The 18629-nt window shown below is 36.0% G+C and overlaps 1 protein-coding gene across 5 annotated transcripts in view; it reads right to left on the bottom strand.

Moving 5' to 3' along the window:
* The window catches only part of Tango6 (transport and golgi organization 6 homolog), a 173069-nt gene that overhangs the window by 109749 nt on the left and 44691 nt on the right, over positions 1 to 18629 (bottom strand). For all 5 annotated transcript variants that reach the window (XM_078032585.1, XM_078032582.1, XM_078032583.1 and 2 more), the window contains 3 exons: positions 17161 to 17293; positions 15095 to 15286; positions 5748 to 5882 (listed from right to left, as the gene is read on the bottom strand). In XM_078032585.1, the coding sequence (XP_077888711.1) occupies positions 5748 to 5882; positions 15095 to 15286; positions 17161 to 17293 (460 nt within the window). The remainder of the gene's footprint in view (positions 1 to 5747; positions 5883 to 15094; positions 15287 to 17160; positions 17294 to 18629) is intronic.

Raw genomic sequence — 18629 nt, 5'->3', positions numbered from 1 at the left:
ACTGGACTGGGATGTAGCTCAGTAGTAGAGAACTTGTCTTGCGTGCATGAGGCCCTGAGTTCAATCCAAATTCCCACCCAGTACTGCAAAAAAAAAAAAAAAAAAAAAAAAAGAATAATAATAAGAAGAAGGATAACAACGGTAGTAAATCTAGATGACCTTGGTTATGGAGATAAATTTTAAAAATAAAACACCAAAGTCATAATCTATAAAAGAAATAATTAAAGTTTAAAACTTCTGCTGTGCAAAAAACATGTAAAAAATGAGAAATAGTCAAGCATGGGAGCACACACCTATAATCCAGCTACTTGGTAGGCTTAGATAGAAGGATCACAAATTCAAGACCAGCCTGGGCAACTTAGAGAGACACTGTCTCAAAATAAAAAATAAAAAGGTATGCAGGGCTGGGGTTGTGGCTCAGTGCTTGCCTTGCATGTGTGAGGCACTGCGTTTGATTTTCAGCACCAAATACAAATAAATAATAAAATAAAGGTATTAAGTGCATCTACAACGTAAAAAAAAAAAAAAAAAAGAGCTGCAGATGTAGCTCAGTGATAGAGCATCCCTAAGTTTAATCCCCTCGTACCACATACACACAAACAAACACACACACACACACACACACACACACACACACGTGCACACACATATACAAATACACACAAAGATATAAGCCACATACTGGAAGAAAATATTTGCAAAAGACATATCTGAAAAAGGATTGTTAATCAAAATAAAGTGAGGATGAGGAGCAACAGGAAATCCATTCTTTGCTGGTAGGGATGCAAAATGGCACAGTCACTATAGCAGACAGTTTGGTAGTTTCTTCTAAAACTAAACATGCTCTAACCATACAGTTCAGCAATCCTACTCCTTGGTATTTACCCAAATTAATTAAAAGCTTACTTCCAGCTGGACATGGTGGCACACACCTGTAATCCTAGTGGTTCAGGGGCTGGGGCAGAAGGATCGAAAGTTCAAAGCCAGCCTTAGTAAAAGGTAGGCTCTAAGCAACTCGGTGAGACCCTGTCTCTAAATAAAATACAAACCAGGGCTGGGAATGTGGCTTAGTGGCCAAGTGCCCCTGAGTTCAATCCCCAGTACCCCTCCCCTGCAAAAAAGAGAAAAATACATCCAGACAAACATCTGTAAATGATGTTTAGCCATAACTGTCAAGATATGTCTTCATAAGTTGACTGGATAAATAAACTATAGTATATTAGACAATAGAATATTATTCAGCACCAAAAGGAAATGAAGCTATCAAGCCAGGAAAGTATATGAAGAGTTATAAATACATATTACTAAGTGAAAATCCCAATCTAAAGATGCAAAAAAAAAAAAAAGAAGATTGTACATATTATACGATCCTAACTTTTTTTTAAACAATGAAGTCACTTTAAAATATATATATATATAATTTTATGTGGTGCTGAGGATCAAACCCAGTATCTCAGGCATGCTAGGCAAGTGTTCTACCTCCGAACCATAACCCCAGCCACCCCCTCATTCCAACTTTATGACACTCTGGAAAGGGCAAAACTATGGAAACAGTAAAAAGATCAATAAACTAGCAGAACACAGAAAAATTCTAGGGCAGTGACATTATTCAGTATGATATTATAATGGTGGACACACATCATTAGACACTGTCAAAACCCACAGAATTGAGCTAGGTTAGTATAGATCAGTGTGAGGGTACTTGACAAGAATATGTAAAGCCCTGAGTTCAATCTCCAGCAGAGCAAAAACAATAATAAAATTTTTTTTCTCCCTGTTCTCAAACTTCTTAGTCACTGTGGGACTCATTCAACTGATCAACTTTTCCTACTGCCAAGGGCAAGTAGGTGGGTTCTGAATAAAACAGTTTATAAAGCAATTAAAGCTCTACACTCTTTCAGTTTCAGAAGTCTACAAATTTTCCACTATGAAAATAATCAGGGATATCCATGACTATGGATGCCAATTATTTGTTTGTAAATATTTGAGAATTTTTTTCTGATATAAAGTAAAACTTACTTTATTGGTAGAGGAGAAAACAGAATTACTGGGCTAGGAATATAGCTCAATTGGTAGAATGTTTGCACAAGGCCCTGGGTTCAATTCCTAGCACCACCAAAAAAACAAAAACTAAAACAAAAAACAATCACCTGAATTATTAATTGTTTATTTTTCAAGGGTTACTACCAAAATCAAGAATTGTCCATGAAGCCCCAGTTTCTATTCCTGTCACTACTTTCAACACAAATCTCATATCCAGATCTCAGAACTCTGTACACATGCCACAAGAGCGGAAGAAGGAGCCCACAAGTGCAGATTCCTTTATTTTGCTACCTCTCTTCTAGAGTTTCTGGAATGCTTTGGGAATGGAGTGTAGAGAGCTTCCTCAGCCCACACAATACTATGATATCTTTCAGGAGTGGCAGGGTGAACCAGTTAGATGGTTAGTTGTTACGAATTTCTGAAAGTTCTCAAATTTGTTTAAAAACTGGGGGTTGGACTGGTAAGACAGAGGTTGAGGATGGGGTTGAGGAAGAAAGAAGCCCTCCAGTAGTATATCAGAACCGGGGTAAAAGTCAGAGGAGGGCATATGTATATGGAACCCCACAAGAGATTTTTAAAAGCTCCTGTAACAGGAGCTTTTATATTGCAGGTAAAAGTGATCAGGTGATCCTGCCTTGCCTTAACCTGCTCCAGTAAGGATCACTGTTTTAGAAGAATCCAGAGGACTCTCCAGCAACAAAACTCCGACCTAAAAATTTCTAATTCTGGAAAAAATATACATTTACTCTTTGTGTTCTCAGTTCTGTACATTGACTATAATTCCTTAGATATTTAGCCCATCAGTTTGTACATGGGTCCCTCTTTACATACATGACTGAATTTATTTATTTTTAAATTTTTTTTAGTTGTAGTTGGACACAATACCTTTATTTTATTTATGTGGTGCTGAGGACAATTCAGTTTGCTTTTCCTAAAAGGTCGAGATGGTCTGCTCAGCTTCATGCCGAAATGTTTTAGAGGACCCATGGACTCTGCAACAACATGCAGAAATTGCTTCCTGAGGGGACGGGGAAGAGTTACCAACATAATACTTATACTAATGAAAAACCCTGAAATTTAGAAAATGAGTTTGGGGGGCTGGGGTTGTGGCTAGTGGTAGAGTGCACACCTAGCATGCACGAGGCACTGGGTTCGATCCTCAGCACCACATAAATGTAAAATAAAGATACTGTGTCTACTTAAAACTAAAAAATAAATATTATAAAAAAAAAGAAAATGAGTTTGGAATTACAGTTGTCTTCTTAGCAATCTTAAACCTACACTTTCTCCAAATTAACTCCTCTTCCCAGACACAATGTTTTAATAATCATCTTAATTATATAAATTAGAAAGGAAAGAAAAAAAGTTTAGATGCTGTTAGATTCTGTTTCATTAGCCAAAACAATGACTTCTAATGTAAAGTATGATGTTCTAGACTCTCAGGTAAAGATGCAGCCTCACAGTGGAATTCAGGATGGTGACTTTTTTTCCTAATGCAAAGATAAAATCCAGCATTATTACAGATGCCACTTATAAATATATGAATCAAACAGAAAAAAATTAATAGATCTAAGGCAAAAGTACAGGGGGTGACGTGTTTATGTTCACTTAACAAACTGCAAAGTCAGAGGAATTCAGGATGTAGTTAATGAGTCAGGATGGCTCAGAGGAGGGCAGTGACAGGCAAGGGCTGCACACTCACATCAGTCACGAGAGGCTCTCTCAGAATAGGACGAATATACACAGCCAGCCCCTAACAGTGGGCTTCTAGAAAGGGAAATGGAGATTTCCACAATCTATTTTACATTTGAGACATGATTTAAAATAAGTGTTAAATAAGGAGAAGCAAAAAAAAAACCCCACACTGTACATTTATGGAAATAAAAACTATTCAAATTAATATTCAAATATAAAACCAATCGGATTAGCCAGTTAAATCTAACAAAAGTGCAACTTAAGGAACATTCTGGACGTGAACCCCACCTTTATAATTCTAATATGGCTTAAAACTGAACCAAAAACTTTTTTTTCCTAAATGACATGGAAAATATAAAATTAGAAGAGCTAAGTAAATTTACCAAGAAATGGGCTTCACATTATCAACTGGCCCAAATAAAATTCCTTTTTCCCCTTAAGAACAAGCAAGAGAGGCAAATTCTAATATATCAAGAATCAAATCAGATTTGAAACCTCAAACTCAAAAATCCATTCCCAGAGAGTTCCTTACTTGTTGCTAAGGATATGACAGGCTGCTTTCAGGTTGGATTTCACAATACCTGCACTAAGAGTCTTCTGCTTCCTTGCAGTCTCCTAGTCTAATGCATTATATAATTAACCACTCATACCCACATGTATGATCTAGCCCTTACCTATCCTTTCTTCTTGTTAGTACTATTCCTCCCCTTGATCTCTGAAGTTCAGCTACACCAGTCTTCAATCAGTCTCAAGTACACCAAGCTCCTTCCTGCTTCTGAGCCTTTACAAATGATGTTTCTTTAATGGGAAGAGTTTCCTCCATCTGCTATACATACAAACTCCTATTCATCCTTCAAGTCGTACCTTAAACTTACTGGAGATACTCCTCAACCTTATTAGAGGGTTATGTTCTTTTGATATCCTGCACTTCTCTTTTGAGGCACTTTATTCAATTCTAAGTGTATGTGTGTATATATGTGCATGCATGTGTATGTATTTTTGGTACTGGGAATTAAACCCAGGGGAACCTTACCACTGAGCTATATCCCTAAACTTTTCTGTTTTGAGACAGGGTCTTGCTAAATTGCTGAGGCTGGCCTCAAACTTGCAATCCTCCTTTCTCAGCCTCCTGAGTCACTGGGATTACAGGTATACATGGCTACTCTGGCTCTAAGCATTTTTAAAAATAGTCATTTAGCATACTAAACTATACATTTCATGAGGGTAGAGGCCATATCTATCTTGTCCAATGCTATATTCCCAGCCCCTTAGTTCAGTAACTTGGCACATGGTAAGGATACAATAAAATTGTGTTTGAATGAATAAATTTTAAAATTATGATGAGTTAAATGTGTAAAAGTCATAATTAAAAGTAGTTGAAAGCAAACCTTTAACATGCTACATGATATGGGTTGAACAATGGATCTTGGGTTAAAGTGGACTGTTCACAATAGCTTTAGTCCTAAGCAACTAAGATTAAAGTTTAGTAAATACTGGGGGCTGGGGATGTGGCTCAAGCAGTATCGCGCTTGCATGGCATGCGTGCGGCCGAGTTTGATCCTCAGCACCACATACAAACAAAGATGTTGTGTCCGCTGAAAACTGAAAAATAAATATTAAAAAAAATTCTCTCTCTCTCTCTCTCTCTCTCTCTAAAAAAAAAAAAGTTAGTAAATGCTGTCCACTGACTACAGTGGTAGGAACTTCTGAGCCATTGTTGAGCTTTGGGAAGTGAGGACAAACACTAAATGCAAAACACTATGCTATTTCCAAATCAAGTGTCTACCAGATGTGAACAGGCAGTGAAATCTACTCAACTAACAGGGTAGAAGTGGTGCTTTCCCTTATCCTCTACTTTGGAAAGAATTCTCGTTAACAATCTAAGTTGTTCATCCTGATTCTCATAGATACAATATCTACTCTTATTTTTCATAAAGAATGGAAGGGAAGCAGCAAGGATTTTATTTTTCTTTTCCTCCATTCAAGTTTGGCTCATTTCTACAACTCACCTGAACAGCTCCTCCTAGCATGACCGCCACCAGCCCCATGGACATGCTCAGTGTCTGCGATTCCACAGTGCTCTCTGCCTCATGAGCCAGGTTTACACATGCTCTCTGCAGTGTCGCCGCTACAAAGTCTACTACCTACCAAAAAATAGAAATTTTAATTAGTGTGGAGTTAAAAAGAAAATTCAAAATTCTTTGTATGTCTGAGTTTGTTTTATCTTTTTTAATTTACCAGTTAATAAACTGGTAAGAGGATACTCCAAAACATATATAAGTCAACCAGATGAAGAGACAAGACAAGGTACGGGTATGAGATAAAGAGCTTCCACAACCTCTCTGTCCTAGTTGCCCTTCTAGCACCTCCCCTGTTCAGCAATTCAGAAACTCCTAAGTGTTTACATGCATAATCTCACTTAATTCTCATATCAACTCTGTAAGGTTTGTACTATAATTCTCATTATGAAATGAAGACTCTCAGTGTGATTTGCTCAAGGTCATAAAGTTACTAAAGGAGAAAGCCTATACTTTCCTAACTGTTTTAATATACTAATCGAACATCCTTTACTTTTCATGAATTTTGCCAGGAAATTGAAAATAAAGATAATTCATAAATTAACTCAAAATGGATCATAAAATTCAATGTTAAATGCAAGACTATCAAACTGCTAGAAGTTAGGAAAAAATATAGATGATTCAAGGTTTAGTGATGATTTTTTAGATATAACACCAAAGGCAAAATCTAGAAAAAAAAGAAGTAATCAGTTGGACATCATTAAAAAAAAAAAATCTGATCTGTGAAAGATATTATCAAGAGAATACAAAGACTGGGAGGAAATGCATGCAAAAATACCTCTGACAAGGGACTGTTAACTAAAATATTTGAAGAACTCCTAAAACTCAACAATAAGAAAACAAACAACCTGACTACAAAAGTCCTAAACTGTCTTTTACAAAAAGATCTGTAAATCCTTACCAAAGAAGACATACAGGTGACAAGCATATGAAAATATTCTGCACATCAAATGTCCTTAAGGAAATGCAAACTAAAACATCAGTGAGACACCCCTACACACCCCTTAAAACAGCCAAAATCCAGAACACTGACAATACAAAATGCTGATGAGGATGTGGAGAAACAGGAATTTTCCTTGTTGGTGGGAATGCAAAATAGTACAGATACTTTGGAAGACAGTTTGGCAGTTTTTGAAAAACTAAATAGATTAGCATGGTGGCATGTACCTGTGGTCCCAGATATTCAGGAGGCTAGGGCAGAAAGATCACTTGAGCCCAGAAGTTTGGGGCATCTGGGCAATACAATGAGACTTCAATTCTTTAAATACAAGCAAAAAAAAAAAAAAAAACAACACCATACTATATATACTCTTGCCATATAATTCAGGCATTGCACTCAATATTTACCCAAAGGAGTTAAAAACTTATGTCCACATAAAAAAAAAAAAAAAAAAGAACCACACATGGTTGTTACCACATTTCTAGTCAGGACTGCCAAAACTGGAAAATAACCAAGATTTCCTTCATAAGGTGAATGTAAATGGTACACTGAGACAATGGAAGACTATTTAGTACTAAAAAATGAGCTGTCAAGTCATGAAAAGACATGGAGGAAACATAAATGCATATTACTAAGTGAAAGAAGCCTATCTTAAAGGATTAAATACTGTATGATTCCAACTACATAAATTTAGGCAAAGAAAAAAAAAAAAAACTCTGAGACAGTAAAAAGACAATGGTTACCAAAGATTAGAAGAGAGGGAGAGATAAATAAGTGGAACACAGAGGATTTTAGGACACTATAACAATTCTATAGGATACTATAATGGTAGAAACACTTTGTCCAAATTCATAAACTGTGCAACATCCAGAGAAACCTAATGTAAATTATGAACTTTGGGTAATAATGATGTGTTAATGTAGATTCATTAGCTGCAACAAAGGGGAAAGGGAATGTAGCTGTGATTGTTTGCCTAGCACATGGAAGACCCTGGGTTTGATCTTCAGTATTGCAAAAACAACAAACAAACAAAAAGACCACCACTGCAGCAAAGGTAGCACTCTGGTGGAGGATGGTGATAATGGGGAAGGCTATCTAAACAGTGGGCACAGGGGACATATGAGAAACCTCAGCACTTTTCAATTTCTTCTTGTTAAAAAAATATTTTTTTAGCTGTAGGTGGACACAATACCTTTATTTTTGTTTATTTAGTTTGTTTTGTGGTGCTGGGGATAGAACCCAGGGCCTCATACATACCAGGCAAGCATTCTACTGCTGAAAAGACATGGAGGAAACATAAATGCATATTACTTTCTTATGACCCTAAAACTGCTCTAAAAAAACTATACTTATTTAAAAAAAAAGGGGGGGGGATTTGTTACTTTCTAACCATCTCCTTAGTCTCCTAAGGAGTTTCCTTAGGAATATTTCCCCACATTTGACAGTCTAATTCTAGTAAGCAAAGAATGAGGGAGAAGATGTTTAATTTTATCTAGAAGCCAGTATCCTCAAATAATCTGTACAAATGATCCAGATATATTTATAAGAATCAAATATTTTTAAATTCAGCTACTTGGGAGACTTGAGGCAGGAGTTCAAGGCCAGCCTGGGCAATTTAGCAAAACCCTGTCCCAAAATAAAAAATAAAAAGGGCTAGGTGTAGTAGCACACACCTGTAATCCCAGCACTTTGGGAGGCTGAGACAGGAGGATTACAAGTTCAAGACCAGCCCCAGCAACTTAGCGAGGCTCCAAACAAATCAAAGAGGCCCTAAAAAACTCAGCAAGACCTTGTCTTAAAATAAAAAAAGCTAGGAATGTAGCTCAGTGGTAAAGTGCCCTTAGCTTAAAGTCCCAAGTCCCAAAAATGAATAAATAAGGCTGTGGATGTAGCTCAGTGCCTCAGTGCCACTGGACTCAATCCCTACTACTTTTAAAAAAGGAAAAGTAGGGGCTGGGGTTGTGGCTCTGTGGTGGAACACTTGCCTGGATTCAATTCTGAGCACCGCATATAAATAAATGAATAAAATAAATGTCCATCAACATCTAAAAAAAATAAAGGCTTAAGATTGTTCATATAGAAATTTTATATAGCATTTGGCTACAATTAAGCTTTAAGTGGAATTAATTTGGTCAGCATCATTTTTTTAATTTACTTTTTTGGTTGTACACCATACTTTATTTTATATTTTATTTATATATGACAGCAGAATGCATTACAATTCTTATTACACATATAGAGCACAATTTTTCATATCTCTGGTTATATACACAGTATATTCATACCAATTCGTGTCTTCATGCCTGTACTTTGGATAATAATGATCATCACATTCCACCATCACTAATAACCCCATGCCCCATCCCTTCCCTTCCAACCCCTCTGACCTATCTAGAGGGTGTCTATTGCTCCCATGCTCCCACTCCCTATCCCACTATGAATCAGCCTCCTTATATCAAAGAAAATATTTCGGCATTTGGTTTTTTGGGATTGGCTAACTTATTTATTTTTATGTGGTGCTGAGGATCGAACCCAGGGCCTCGCACATGTTAGGCAAGTGCTCTATCAGTGAGTCACAACCCCAGCACTGGTCAGCATCATTTTAACTGAGTGTAATCACCTTAATTAGAAACACTTTTGAATAAAGGACAGCAGACACACACGCATGCACACACATATGCACACATGCCTATTTAGGATTAATGGCTCAAAAAGGAGATATCATTTTGAAAATGGTAAGGCTGAGATAGGTCATAATCAGCCTATAAATACCATGCAAGCTTGCATGTTTACCTCTCTGGACAAATCACATGCTGTGCTAGAATCTTTATTGCAAGTCTAAAGTCAGGAGAATGGCCTGTTAACACTTGTCTTTTGGAGCAAAGCAGGAAACTAGAAAGAATATTTAAAACTTCCACTTACTGAAAGAACAATTCTGGTTATAGCAATTTTTACCATTCTCTCCAGCCAGAAGATTTTATTGACACTAGAAATTAAGGACACTAGCCCTTTCCAGAGAAATATTGTTTCCATCATCTTAGCCTACCTATTTTGCCTCCAAAGAGTTTTCTAAAGTACTCCTTATTTATATTTAGCTTTCATATCAGCAGAAGTACTGTTAAATTACTAAAATAGCACTATCTAGTCTTCCAACTTTTTTTCTAGGTTCCTTTCCACAATATATATATATATATTTAAAAGGATGTAAAACAAGTAGTATAATCCTTTTTAAGAAAGAAATTTTCAGGTTTGGGAAAGTAGCATGTGTAAGGCACTGGGTTCAATTCTCAGCACTACATGTAAACAAATAAATAAAGTAAAGATCCACTGACAACTGAAAATACATATTTTTTAAAAATGCTGACAACTGAGTGGAAGGGGGCTAGAGGCCTCATTGTTGAGTAGCCCTCATCATAAGCCTCCTGTTTTTCAATCTGCCACTCTCACTCAAGTTCAGAATGCCTCAGGTTCAACATCTCTCAAGAATAAACTTCTGGCTTTTCACTGGGGAAGGAAAAGGAGGAGAGTTGGAAAAATTTCAGGAAAAAGGGGGTCTCCTGAATCCTATACAGCCCTGCAAACCATGTTAAACTGTATATTCAGCTCCATTTTTATAGAGTTTCTCTGGTGCTTCCAGTTCTCCCACAGCTCTGCAGTGAAAAGTAGCTTTTCCCAACATTTTATTTCTTTTCTTTTCCTTAAAAAAAAAAAAAAATCTTAACAGCCTTATTGAGGCAGAGTGGTTTGCTTTTGATTTCTCTCCATGCAGACATTTAGCTTTCCAATTTCCTAAGTTGCGAGATCAGATACTATTTTCAAGTTTCCAAATTTTGTTATTGTCTTTTAACTTCTCTCTCTTCTCAACTCTGTTGATCCCTTGGTTTCTAGAGTCAGTGGGTAAACATAAGTGTTCAATACATTGTCTTTAACCAGAAGCCCCTACTTTTTATATAATGCACTTCCATGTTGTTGAAATGTTTTTACAATGAGCATGTGTTACTTATGTAAAAAAAAAAAAATTAACATCTCAAAAAGAAAAAGCCACATAGAAGCACTTCTACTCTGCTAATTGTAGTGATGCCGTTATAGCGAGGAGAAAGTGCTGGCATTTTTCTGAAAGGACAGAAAAAAGGGAATCTTGCTCAGTCCACAACAATGACACTGGCCTTCTTGCTGACCTACTACATTTTGGCCATGCTCCCTCTACATGAAACAACTGTTACACTATGGATCTCAACAACCCCCTTTTTCCCCACCTTTGGGTTTTTGCTAAAAAAGGTACTTCCACAGTGTGGCTCTCCATGACACCCTCTTAACATTCCTCTTTTTTTGGATTGTTTTTCTCTCTAGAAATTACCATCATCCAACACACTATGTATTTTTGCCTTCTAATTTATTGTATCTCTCCACCATGTGAATATCAGCTCCATGAGAGCACAGACACATGTATGTTTTGTTCATGCTGTGAACTTGGTACCTAGAAGAGTATGTGGCTCTCAATATGTAGCCGTGGAATGAAAGAACTCATTAGTACAGAGATCACAGCATCCCACATTCTTTTCTGTACCTCATATATACAATGTCTCATCTTCTAGCATACTCTATTGAATATTTAATCTTTTACCCATACATCTCTTTAACATGCATTTCTAACAGATAAGGAGATTTGTATTTTATGTAACTATCATACCATGATTATACTCAGTAAGAATTCCTTAATATCTCCTGATAACTGGTCCATAATTGGTATAAAATGACTTCTTACAGCTAAAGTGAGGTGCTAAGCAATTCAGTGAGACCCTGTCTCTAAATAAAATATGAAACAGAGCTGGGCTGGGACTATAGATCAGTGTAGAGCATTAAAAAATAAATAAATAAAGATATTTAAAAAAATAAGGCTGATGGATATGGTTCAGGGGTTGAGTGTCCCTGAATTCAATCCCTGGTACAAAAAAACAAAACAAAACAAAAAAAAACAACCTCTTATAATTAATTTGTTTGAATCAGGATCTTGCTCTTTTTTAAAGCATTCATTTTAATTTTTTTATATTTATTTTTTAGTTGTAGGTGATCACAATTTCTTTCATTTTTATGTGGTGGTGAGATTTGAACCCAGTTCTTCAGATATGCTAGGCGAGCACTCTATCACTGAGCCACAACCCTAGCCCTAAAGCCATTATTTGATGAAGAAACTGATCCACCCTATTGTAGAATTTTCCACATTCTGGAGTTGGCCAATTACTTCCTTGTGGCAGTGCTTCCCTGGATCCTCCAGGCCCTGTATTTTCTTGGTTAGATTCTGGTTTAAGTTTCAGATTTTTTATTTTGGGGTAAGCATCCTTCCCAAGTGGTGCCACATACTTCCTAATGCATTACATGAGGAAGTATGTATGATTCACTTGTCCACCTATGATGATGGGCAATCAGCCATGCCAGGCTGAAATATTTAGAGGGATTTATGCTGATATCTGCATTAACACTGAAATGTAACCAAAAATAAGATGGGTATAGGGATACACAAATGGATAACTATGTGATAAAGCAAGTATAATAAAACACTAATAGTAATATCTTGGTAGGTAGTGGGTGTATAAGTATTCACTGTAAAATTCTTTCAATAAACAAATATTCCTCATTAATATGATATAATTAATTCATGTTAAGAATAAAATAATTGCAAAAATTCATTCAAATTTGAAAATTTTCATAATAATATGTTGGGGGGATTTTCAGTTGCTCTTTGGGCTTCATATATTCATTATTCAGTATACCACTGATAGTTCATCTAACAATTTCGGCAGAAATCTATGATTGTTACCTAGGTCCATTATCTCCCCCAGAGGGTTGAAAAATGTAATTTTCTAGTCCTCACTTTGAATTTCTTGACTGTGATTATCCTATAAAGATAAATTTTCCTTTACTGATTATTTGATTACTACTGAAAATTAATTCTTTTGGAAAGGCAACATAAGTACTTTATTCTTTCTCTTTATCAATTTGCAAAATAAATAGTCAGTGTTCTAACAATCTTCAAAGATGTGCTATAGGGGTTTTTGCTTATATTTTCATATCTTTGATGTGCCTTAATTTATTGAAGACATTATTATTTTTTTATATTACAATTGTCCTCTCTATGACCAATGGGAAACCTTTCAAGTTAGCTCATGAATGTACTGACATAACCCCATCAATCTGATAGCTTCCTTGCATTTGGGCACAACAAAATGCCTTGAAACTTACAATGTATTACTCCTACCCCAGACTATAATCCAGACCTCAAATCAACCTTTATTCCAAAGCACTTCAAGTGAGCCAGGCACAGTGGCACAAATCTTTATCTCAGCTACTCGGGAGGCTAGACAGGAGGATCACAAGTTCAAAGCCCACTTGGACAATACAACAAGATGCTGTTTTCAAAACAAACAACCAAGCAGGTTTTGAGTTCTTTTAGAAAACGGTATTTCAAGTCAGGTATAGTGGCACATACTTGTAATCCAAGAGACTCAGGAGGCTGAGGCAGGAGGATTACAAATTCAAGGTCAGCCTCAGCAACCTAGTGATATCCCATCTCAAAAAAACAAAAGAAGAAGAAAAGGGCTGGGGTTATACTCAATGATAGAGCTCAAAAGAAAATGGTATTTCATAACAATAATCTGGCACTAAGAATGCTTATTGCTACTAGGTTGTCATTGCTTCTTGGCATTGACAGTAGGCCATGCTAGGAAATACATATTTTTTTTAAAAAGAGAAAAAATTAATCATGGGTTCATATTTCTAACTAAGATTTTTTGCCTAGTTCTTTGATTTCATATTTATATTTTTTCTTATGCTAAAATTTTGATTTCTAACAATATCAGTGGTTACTTAGAACTTATTTTCTTTATCCATCTGTGTTTCAAAATAACATACCAATATTATCAGTAGCAGTAAGATTACTAAATTCAATTTAATATTTCCTTGTGGTCTTTTTGTTCTAATACACATTTACCTTAGCTAAAGGATAATCTCTTGGGACAAATAATTTTTATACTAGTCCAACACCATTGTTCCTTAATTAAGAGTAAAGGCAGATAAGTGCAAAAGCTCAAGTCATATCAGTTTTTGGGCCATTTCCCCTTCCAACTAGTATCCTGAAACAAAAACACAAGGTCTAGATGAAAGAGTCTCCAGGGAAGAGATATAAACATAGGAGAAACAAATCACCCTATTGAGTAACATGGGGTCAGTGAACTAAAGGAATAAGAGGCCAGGAAAGAAATCATGAACATAATTTTCATTAAACAGGCAAGATAGGTCAGAGCTGACAGGCAGCTGAAAATTTTCTCAGCAGGAGCTATAGCAAAATGCTGCTTAGCAACACCAGAAGCAGATGACAATGACAGCCATATAAAGAGCTGGAGAATCAGATTTAAGCATTACAATCATACCGTCTTACAAATGACTATTCACCAACCAAAGAACAATTCTTGTAAAGTGGTTAAAGATGGTGACTGCATTGCCTAGGCCATATTACTTTTATTTCCTATTTTTTAAAAAGGTAGTAAAAAATAATGTCTAAGCCAATAAAATTCAGACACTGACTCATAAATAAAAGTACAACTGCCCTGAAAGCATTTTTTTTAAAAACATCTTAAAATTTCACAGGGTGTTGTGGAGATAAGTTGTCAGCTAAAGTACATATGGAATTTAAAGTGATCATATTAGTGATTTATTTTTTCAAATTTGAGTTTGTTTTTTTAAAAATATTTTTTAGTTGTAGATGGACACAATACCTTTATTTTATTTATTTACTTTTATGTGGTGCTGAGGATTGAATCCAGTGCCTCACATGTGCTAGGCAAGCACTCTACAACTAAGCTACAACCCCAGCCCTCAGATTTGACTTTTTAATCATTTTCAACTTCTGATACACATGAAGCTTTAAAAAGTAAAAATGCCCAGGCTCTCATGCAGATGTGCTAAATCAAAATATCTAAAAGGTGGCTAGTATCAATATTTTGAAAAAGATTTCAGACAACTTTATTTGTACTCAAAGTTGAAAACCATTGTGATGTAACATATCAACATCTAAAATAGTTCTCAAAGTTTTATGTGCATGAGAATCACCTCAGAAGCTTGTTAAACAGGTGGATTCCTAGGACCTAAGAAAGTTTTAGATTCAGTTGGCCTAGTGAGGGCTCAGTATTTGCATGTTTAACCAGAATTCCAGGAAATGCTAACACAGGTGTCATCAAATGACACTCTGAGCAACATTTCTGGGCATTTTTTGGAAAGAATGTAAAGAAACCAAAACAGACTAATACCATCAGACTGGATCTAAAATGTGGCAGCCACTAACCTGAGTGATGTTTGTGAATATCTGCTCAGACATTCTCTCACACAGAACAGCCAGCAGCTGCAGCACTAGCAGCTTCCGTTCCTGGCTTTCCACAAGCGTTGCATGATGTTGCTCTAATTCCAAGAGGCTTTTGCTGGAGAAGGGCTTAGGTTTTAACTCTGCTTCACTTTCCATAGCCAGATGAGTCAACTCCTGAAGCACAGAAGGAAAGTAAAAGCCAGCAAAATTAAGAGCTTTGCAAATGTAGCTAGAAACCAAACATATAGTACATATGCAATGTATAATAAATAGCTTTATTTATAATAGACTAAAATTGGAGACAACTTATATGTCCAGTATGAGAACAGTGATGTATTTATTATTTCACAGCAGTTAAAACAAATGAACTAGATTATCATCAACATAGAACCCAAAGACAACGTTGAGTGAACAAATGTAAGTTGCATAGTATAAACACATTATGTTGTCATGTATATGAACTTTTAAATTTTCCTAATAAAAACATACACACTTCTTACTTTATCATTATTTTTATGAACTCTTCTATTAGCCTTCCTTGAATTGAGCCCTCAGACCACATAATTTCCTAAGGTCCTTTCAAATACCATTAGATGCCCTCCTTTAAGATATTCAGAACTCAGTTGGGAGCAGTGATGCAAACCTATAATCTCAGGTAAGGTAGGATGAGGCAGGAGGATTGCAAGTTCAAAGCTCTTCTGAGCAACTTGGCAAGCCCCTTTCTAAAAAAAAAAAAAAAAAGGTCTGGGGGTTATAGCTCACTAGTAGAGCACCCTGGGTTCGATCCCCAGTACCACACACACACACACAAAAAAAAAAAAAAAAAAAAAAAAAAGATACTTAGAACTAAACTTCTACTAATGGATAGTTAATTATTGTGGCTTTTATAGGCTTTTACAGACCCATCTACATTGTAAATTTCCTTGGGTAGGGAAACCTTAAGTTCCCTAACAATTAGTGCTTTATCACAATAACTGACATCTTACAGCAGTGGTGCTCAACTGTGCCTGAGCAATTTTGCTCCTCCGGGGACACTTTGCAATGTCTGAAGGACATTTTTGAGTGTCATCATTAGAGGGTAATATAGGCATTTGATGGGTAAAGGTCGTGGATGCTGTTAAATATTCTATAATGCACAAAGCAACTCCACACAAGAAAAATTTATCTGGCACAAAATGTTAAGCATGACAACTAGAGTTAACCTGGTTTACAGAAAAGCCCTTTGTTTTGTAAGCAAGAAAAAAAGAAAAAGAAAAAGAAAAAGCATACAATTGAACACACCTCCTGGGAATGCTGTTTAGAATGAGTGGCTGGGTGAAGGGATGGATGTAAATATGGGAGGTAAGAAAGTATCAAAAAAAAAGAGTCTCCTATTTCAATTTCTAGAAATGTTAGTCCTGACTTTCTTTTTGCATTCTCATACACCCATACAGATCTTAAACTCCACAGACATCTTAACGTAAACACCTTCTTTACGGAAAGAGTTAAAAAAGCAAAGCTAGACATCACTGGCTGGTGTTTATCAGACAGTGATAACATTGTGAGACACACATTACCACTGCAGATTAGGGCAAAAGGAATCATAACTTCTGCACTAAGAAACAAACCCAGAAGAGGTTTCAAGTGGCTATGGAGTGAAATGAAGGCGGCACAACTGCTAAATCTCCGTTCCAAATACCTGACAAAACAACAGTCAGAGAGGATAAGGGATTACTCCATAGCTGTAAAGCCTGCTATTAACTTCAAAAGAGTTCTTACTGTCAACACAGAGCAAAGATTAACCCTTTCATAGATCAATAATTTTGTTTTGTTTATCTCTAACAATTCAGTGCACATCACCTTGGAAAGTAGTTAGATCACATCAATACTGTTGAGGATAAGTTTCTTCTTTTTACCAACCCAATTACCCTTATATATGTGGTCTATTCATTTTCCCTAAATTGGGACCTAAATTTAAGGATCTAAAATTATGAATGTCTTGAAAATTCAAATGGCCTCCTGGAACTACCTCAGAATAAAGCTTACCATAAACTATATGGAGTTCTTACCTTCAAACAAAAGATGAAGAAGTCGCCTGCCAAACCACACGCCTGGCAATGAGACAGCAAGTCCCCAAGATGCTCCACCTGGCTCTGCTCTGAGGACAGTTTTTGGTACAGGGTTTCATCTTCATCTTCATCACTGCAATGCAGAACAAGATTTATGTTGACAGGGTCACCCAGAGATAATGTTTTTTGAAACCCCATAATAATCTTCCAAAATAACATTATTTCCATACAGTTTATCATTAGAAAGATCTCAAAAATTTTATTTAACTTAGTTTTCTATTTCTCCATGCTGACAAAACATGAAGAATTTTTTCTCAGAAACTATATTTACTATGTCCTATATCCTATATGTTCATTTGCTAACATAGGAAAACATTCATGAAGGAAGTGGTTTTTAAGATGAATGTTGAAGAACTACAATTATTTCATAAGTTGCCAAAGCAAGGAGGAATGAAAGTAAATGGTATTCTGGTTCCTGAGAAAGAACTGAGAAACAGAAGGCTACAAAGATCATAAAGGGCCTTAGATGTCATTTAAAGGAAGTTTGGCTTTTTATGATGAGCCACTGAAAAGTTATGGATAATGGGAAAAGACAATCATCACAGAAGGAGATGCAGTCAATCTCAACTCATATGAATCAATGGGTCGAAATAAGAAAATATGTAAAAGTTCAGAAAAATAAGTGTGTGGGTGGGGAGACAGTGGCACACACCTGAAATCCCAATGGCTCGGGAAGCTGAGGCAGGAGAATTGAGAATTCAAAGCCAACCTCAGCAACTTAAAGAGGCCCTAAGTAACTCAATGAGACCCTGTCTCTAAATAAAATATTTTTAAAAAGAGCTAGGGATGTGGCTCAGTGGTTGAGCACCCCTGGGTTCAATCCCTAGTACTAAAAAAGTTCATAAAAATGAGTGGATCAAATATGACTGTAAAGTAATAAAATTTGGCTTTTTCTAAAAAGAATGCTATTATTACATAAAATTTCTGGACACTTCTCATGAGGTATGGTGGATTTGGGTTTCAATTCACCTGATAAGTGAAAAGACCAAGATTCAATATTACTATACCATGTCATACAAAAAAACAAAGATACAGAAGATTCACAAAACAAACACTAAAATACTATAAATAGCTAATAGGATAGTGGTTGATTCTGGTTTTTTATGCATTTTTGCATTTTACAAAGAATATATGTCATTTTTGTGAACAGAGAAGGGGCCGATTTTTTTTTCCAGACTAAATTAATTTAAAAAATGGCAAATGTGGCTCTATCTCACTGAAAAGCACTGTAGTTAATTTGGGCAACCATATCCTTAGGCAGGTTATCTCCATCTGCCAGCTCACAAATAACATGGCCTTCATGCTCCTGTAGTAGAATAAACAACCTATACAGTTAGCTTATGTTTATTTCTAGGTTATCCCAGAATCCTTCAGATCAGTCATGTTTTCTCCATTATATCTATGTTAAA

This window comes from Ictidomys tridecemlineatus, chromosome 15, assembly GCF_052094955.1.
Source record: "Ictidomys tridecemlineatus isolate mIctTri1 chromosome 15, mIctTri1.hap1, whole genome shotgun sequence".
NCBI classification, from domain to species: domain Eukaryota; kingdom Metazoa; phylum Chordata; class Mammalia; order Rodentia; family Sciuridae; genus Ictidomys; species Ictidomys tridecemlineatus.
Note: the sequence above shows the minus strand (reverse complement) of the source record. Positions and strands in the feature narration are given on the sequence as shown.